Source organism: Atta cephalotes (genome assembly GCF_000143395.1).
Source record: "Atta cephalotes unplaced genomic scaffold scaffold00018, whole genome shotgun sequence".
Lineage (NCBI taxonomy): Eukaryota > Metazoa > Arthropoda > Insecta > Hymenoptera > Formicidae > Atta > Atta cephalotes.
Window position 1 is genome coordinate 4,661,314 of NW_012130082.1, and position 6,965 is coordinate 4,668,278.

At 31.7% G+C, this 6,965-nt stretch overlaps 1 protein-coding gene across 1 annotated transcript; it reads right to left on the bottom strand.

Moving 5' to 3' along the window:
* Positions 1–3,962: 3,962 nt before the first annotated feature.
* Positions 3,963–6,086, bottom strand: LOC105618804 (microfibrillar-associated protein 1). Its single transcript, XM_012200335.1, has 2 exons — positions 5,990–6,086; positions 3,963–5,236 (listed from the first exon to the last, which is right to left on the bottom strand). Exons 1-2 carry the CDS (start codon positions 6,084–6,086, stop codon positions 3,963–3,965), a joined length of 1,371 nt encoding a protein of 456 aa, XP_012055725.1.
* Between the last annotated feature and the right edge of the window lie 879 nt (positions 6,087–6,965).

Consider the following 6,965-nt stretch of genomic DNA (forward strand, 5'->3'; position numbering starts at 1 on the left):
AAGCAGCATTTGCGGGAGGTTTTGATTTTCTGCTTTAATTGGAAGAAAAGTACGGCTGAAACCCATCGAATGCTTGTCGAAGTTTATGATGACACTGCTCCAACTGATAAATCATGTAGGGAATGGTTTTGACGTTTCAAGGATGGAGATTTCAGCGTTGAAGATCTCAAGCCTCGCTCTGGACAACCAAAAAAATTCAAAGAATTAGAGGCATTACTCAAAGAAAATCAGAGTCAACGCAAGAGGAACTTGCAGAATCATTGAGGATAACTCAACAAGCCGTTTCTATACGATTGACAGCCATGGGAATGATTCAAAAGCAAGGAAATTGGGTGCCTTATGAACTGAAACCGAGAGACATTGAAAGGCGATTTTTCACTTGCGAACAGCTGATTCAAAGACAACAGAGAAAAGGTTTTTTGCAACGGATTGTGACTGGAGATGAGAAGTGGATATTCTACAATAATCCCAAGAAGAAAAAATATTACGCTAAGCCCGGTCAATCATTGCCGTCGACCTCAACATCAACACCACAGCCGAATATTCATGATTCGAAGATCATGCTCTGTATCTGGTGGGACCAAAAGGGTCTTGTTTACTATGAGCTGGCGATTCCATTATGGGCGATCGGTATCGGCTACAATTAATTCGTTTGAGCATTGCGAGAAAAACGGCCGGAATACGAGCAAAGACATGATAAAGTTATTCTTCTTCATGACAATGCTTGGCCTCATGTCGCTAAAGTAAATAAAAAAATATTTGGAAACATTCAAATGGGATGTTTTACCGCACCCATCGTATTCTCCGGACATTGCTCCTTCTGATTACTGATTGTTCCGAAGGATGCAGCAAGTCGATTCACTTCTTTTGCAGAAATCGAAAATTGGCTCCAAAATTGGATCGCCTCCAAAGATGAGTCATTTTTTCAAGATGGAATTCGAAAATTGCCTGAGAGATAGGAAAAAGTAATAGACAGCGATGGACAATAGTTTAATTGATCTGTTCATTCTTTTTGTCTTGAAATAAATGCATTTTTGAACACAAAAAAAACGGATCGAACTAATTTGTACTCTCAATGTAATCTATCTATTTTTAATATCATCAAAAGACCGGCTAAAGTGTCTCGAGCTAAGATTAGTATATTTCGGAATGTAACCATAATTTAAAAAACGAAAAATAATAAATTGCCTATAATTGAAAACAATAATAATAAAAATCCGGGCAATAGGGAATAGAAAATCATGCGCTAATTAAAAAAATTCTCTTAAACTTAAGATATTAAAAATTTTTTATGTTTTTCAACACTGAAAATGATTAAAAGAACATATGTTTTTCTGATTTAGTAAAGAAAGAATGTAAAATTTTATTAACTTTAAAAAACATACATCAAGTACATAAAGATATCGAATATTACGAATAATAGGAATACGAAATTGGTTAATTGCATTTATTTCGAATCCATTTTTAATTAAGAAGAATGTAATATTCGATATCTTTTTATACACTTGGCGTATATTTTTTCTTTTTTTTAAAAAGATTTGTTTAGAGATTTAAATTTTTGAAAATATAATATAAAATGTAAATCTTTTAAAAATAAATACGGGAAATCCCAAAAATTATTTTGTAAATTTATATTTATTTAATATTGAATCAACTATATTATATATTATATTGATTTGATTCATATATTTTCTCTTTTTCTATCCTCCACTTCCCCTCTTTTTGTCTTTGGAATGGTCTTCCTTGAGACATAATTCCACCTCTTTTAATATCTTTAAAGTTAAACTATATAAACATCTAATTAATTTAAGTAATGTAATGCCTAATATGCTATGTAGGATCCAATCTAAATGTTAAATTATAAATGCTGTGATGTGACTTGGAGGATACTTATAAGTGATAGTAGTTGTAATTATCGAACATTTGTGCGCGGGCGCACACATTTATATATGCTTATATTCTTGCGCTTACATGCTTTATAGCGATTTTTATTTTTATGTAATATTTGCATTAACAAAATATCTTTGCATAAATATAGCTCTAATCTAATATTCAGCTTCATTTTTTATTTTATTTTAAATTAGTTTAAATATATATAGTTGTGAAAAAAAGCATTGTGAAAGCCAACTTTGAATCAATTAGCTTTGCACGTGTGTATGTACATATGAGTCTGAAATTTGGAAAATAATACAAATGATTTTTCTCATGTAAGAGATCTTAATATCTCAAGAATGTACCGATTTTAATCGTCTCAATCGAAAACTCGTATTTCTATTATATAATAATGTATAATAATGTATTATATAATAATGTAAATTAATTTTAATTATATTAGTGCACAATTTTCAATGTCTATTCCGTCTTGCCTGGATTTTTATTATTATTGCAATTGGAGATTGCGTTCAGTTTGGATCAATTATGTAGCGGATTGCTACATATAATAAATATAGGTATTGGAGGAAATTCAAATTCGTAAACAACAATGTTTATTTATTATTACATACAATATCTTATCGCGACAATGTAACTCGACTTGACTCGTGTATCTGGACGGTTAGAGAACGAAGAAGCGCTTTCAGCACTTCTATCCTTATTTTACGTCTCATGAAAGACAGAATGATGATTACAAGTTCTTAAAACGCGTGAGCGTCCAAACCGAACGTAATTATAGTGGATCAAACTATTCAAAGAGAAATAATGTTTAAATGTAAAAAAATAGATATGAATCGTAAATGGTGATTAATATCTCTTTCCTGCTTTTAACTTCAAAAACTTTCCTTTTTGTGTCAATCGATAATTGATGTGTTATAAGTGCATGAAATTTGTATTATAAGAATATATCTAATAAATTTCAGATTTCCAATGATTTTTTGAATTGTCCATAGCAATTTTATTTTAATTTCTCTGCTTTACATATTTTTTAATTTAATATAGATAGAAAAAGCGTTTATCTCTATTCTAGGATTTCTAGGATCTAAGGTTCCATTTTTCATTTTCTGGTTAAGCTTAACCATAAGTTAACAACATAATGAAAAATTAGGCCTAAGGCTAAAGATCTACATTAAAATAAATAAAGAAAAATAAAGTACAATGAAAAGAATATAATACAAAAATGAGAAAGTGATGCTGCGAAATTACTGTAAGAAAGCAAGACTGTGCGTAAATGTACATGGAGATATATTAATTATAATCCAGTACTTCCTAGTGTGGCTATCGCGTATATCCTTTTTGATTAGCATGGCGATACCTATCAAAGTATGATGAAACTCATCATTTACATCAAACACATTTCAAATACGAAACATGTATGTTTCGCGCCATTTTCTCTGTAAGATCCTGTCTTTTAGAGATACTAAATATGTTCAGTTATTTCCGAAATAAAAATCTATTAGATAGAAGTTTTGTATACGAAGACTTGACTTTTCTGGGTTGGAATCATTCAAACGGAGGAGAGAGGAATTTCAAAACATAAATATTTTATCTTTTGTTATATGTGCAAAATATATTTATACATATATACCTTAATCAAATATTGTTTTTTGTCAAATTACTCCAAAATTTTTTTAAATTTGTCAAAAATTAATATATATTTTTAAATACTCCGAATTCTGGGTGTGGAATTCAATACTCACAAGAGCTTTGGGTATAAAAAGTTCCATTTCCTCCTTTGTTATGTATCTTCAATATCTACAGCTAAGATTTATATGTTTGTATGCATGCCGATTATATATATAGAACAGAACATAGTTAATAATGTGATACAAATCAGTTTTTGTATATTAATATAGGTATCTTAAGAATATCTTTTCAATAATTATACATTTGTCAAATACATACTGAAAGATTTTATGTATTCATAAAAAAAATATTTCGATGTTACAATTGAATGTTTATGTAATTATCATATTAAAAAAAAAGTGAAATAAAAAGATAAGGAAATGCAGTATATAGTATTTACACACTTAATTCTCAGGTTTCCTCTTTTTCAAGGAAGGTCGATCAAATATTTGCTTCATCCCCGCCGCTTGATTATTGTGAAATTTGAGATTTTGAGCTGTCTCTGATATCCAAGGTGAATCAAACTGCGTCGTGTCCTGATCCACCAAGTGAGTGTATTTGGTTCTTCCGCTGCGGCCAAAGTTCTTCACTTGCATGACCTTTGGTAAAATCGTCTTGTCGAAATGATCCTCTAAAGTCGCGCCAGAGAAATCGCGCTTAAATATAGCATCGTCCTTGTCCAAGTAGAACGCGCCACGATGATAATATTTCTGCAAGAATTTGTACTTTCCTTTGGCCGCTTTATTGGTGATCATCTTAGGATTCAATCGTGCCTCTTGCCTTCGTTCCTCCTCAGTCATATTACGAATACGCTCGATTTCTAGACGTTCTTTCTCAAGCTGCTCCCTCTCTTCGCGATCACGTTTGATCCTTTTAAGCTCGCGCAGCTTCCAAGCTTCGTATTCTACTTCATCATTCTCGTCATCAGTACAAACATCGTTCAGCTTACTTTCCTGCTCGGTGTTACCTTTATTGCTCATCTGCGTCTCTTTTCGTACCGTCTCTTCCACCATTCTCAGAGTTTGTCTTTTTCGTTCCTCGGCTGCTTTTTTTGCCTCAGCTTCCGCTTGTTTCTGCCGCATCGCCTCTTTCTCTTTTTCCATCACCGTGATTCTATCCTTTTTGCGAACGAATACAGGTTTTAATCGTGGTCCAGTCTCCTCCTCGGAATCTGTATACTCTTCATATTCCGAGCTCTCTTCTGAGCTTTCTCCTGATCTATCTTCTTCCTCTCCCTGTATTAATTCCTCCTCCGTTTCCTTCCTAGACAATACTCGCTGCTTCAAGGCCTCTCGTCGTTTTTCTATCTCCGAATCCGATAGTTCTTCATCTTCAGATGAATCAGAACTCTCCAACTTGATCCTTTCTCGCGTTCTCTCTAATTCGATCTCGATAAGCTCGGGCTCGTGAATATGTCTGTGCCTCTCCGCGCGTACCTCAGTTGGTATTTCCTTTTGTTGGCGTGTTAATCTTCGCAAACGTGGATCATCCTCATCCCTACCTTTTATATGCGGATGCAAAGTAATATCTGCGCCAATATCGTCGTCATAACCCTTCTGCACACGCTTCTCGAGAAAATCCTCATCCTCTGATTCTTCATCTGAACTTACTGCTGCATAATCTGGCCGCTTACCAGAAACATAACGATGTACCTTCACCTTCTTCATAGACAACTCTCCTGTAAACATAAACAGTTTTTTTAGAAATGCTGATATGCACAGAAAAGTAATATCATAACCTAAGTAATATCATAAATGTTATATATAAGAATAAAGATAAATTAAATATTCTTAAAATAAGATAAAAATAAAGATGTTTAAAATAGAACAAATATCTTCTCAGTGTCTTCTCATAGACATGTTCTGTATCTCCAAATATTTCTATATCTTCTATATATTTCTATATATTTATATTTCTATGTATTTCTGTATCTTCAAATATATTCTAAATATCTTGTTTGTTAATCACTATTGCGCATAGATGATTGTAATCTAACTGCGAAACATAAATAATTTATAAATCTCTTAATAAATGTACGATTTGTAATAGATATTAAAATAAATAAAAATAAAACATATGTGTAAATCATGAAAGTATCAGAATTCAGGACTGATAAACAAAAATGTCAATTATATATTTTGTAATTTTCTTTAATATTGAAGAATAAATAATTAATTACATTCTATCAATATTGTCTATTTCTACTAATAAAGTAATTAAACTATAATCATGCTTCAATGACACTTCATTTTTTCTTAATTCTTAATAAATCTAATAATTAAAAAAAGATGAAGAGTAAATTGAACTAAAATAAAAGTTAATCTGTATTGATAGAAAGGGATATGCACTGTTTTTTTAATCTTAAAACGTTTGTGAGATTCGCTGAAATGGATGTTAAATAAATCTTTCATTTTGGCAAACATAAACTAACCTTTATCATTCTTTACGGGCACAGCACCCGCGGTACTTTGTATCCCCATGGGTGCGGGTGCTAAGGAATTGTTCGTCACAAAATAGTCCATCATCATTTTGATGCCTTATTGAGAAACGTTATATGTTACTGGAATACAAAAACTAAATACAATTCGAACGGACTTTTACTTCACAATCATTGACCATTCTCGAATTGAATACAAACGCTCTGTCTGAAATCTGAACTTTGCTGAACTCGGAATATCCTGAAGTATGGCATTATAGCAGTGGTCCATCGTTATCTACAATCGAAAAAAAGATCGTGTTATTATCCACGATCGATAAAATTAAAGATTTATGTTATCGACTTTAATCATCAATTTTGATTAATTTTCGTCTTTCGATTAATCGTTTTTTCGTTCAAAAATTGTTAAAACATTTCGAATTGATATTGAAATATCGAGATGTAATAAGAATATTCTTTTTAATTGAACTTCTTGATTCATCTTTCCTTCTTTTTTCTTCAAGTTGAAAAAAAGAGAAAAATGAACTTTACAAAAAGTAAAGAACAGTTGATCTGATACGACTATCACGCTTTTCTTCTCGCACTATTTCCGCGATTTCTTTTCTCTTTTTTTCGCGTTGCATAAATAATAATTCTTTTCATTCTTTCCCTCCTTGATATAATTTATATTGTAATATAATAATTCAGAATTGTCTAAAAATTGAAATTGAATTTTTCAAAGAAGTTAGAACAGCAATTATTTAATTGAATTTTGAGCTCCCCGACAGCTCAGCAAAACGAATTAACTCCCTGGGAATTAATTTGGAGCTTGTGCTGTGTAGATTTGACAATAATATACTAGAAAGTGTGTGTCATGAAAGTAGTTTACATCGCATTTCGCAACGTTTACATATAAAAGTGGTCCACACTTTATCAAAGAGATATTTTAGGATGCTTAGTGGACATCTTTATTAGACTGTTTTAGAGGTCC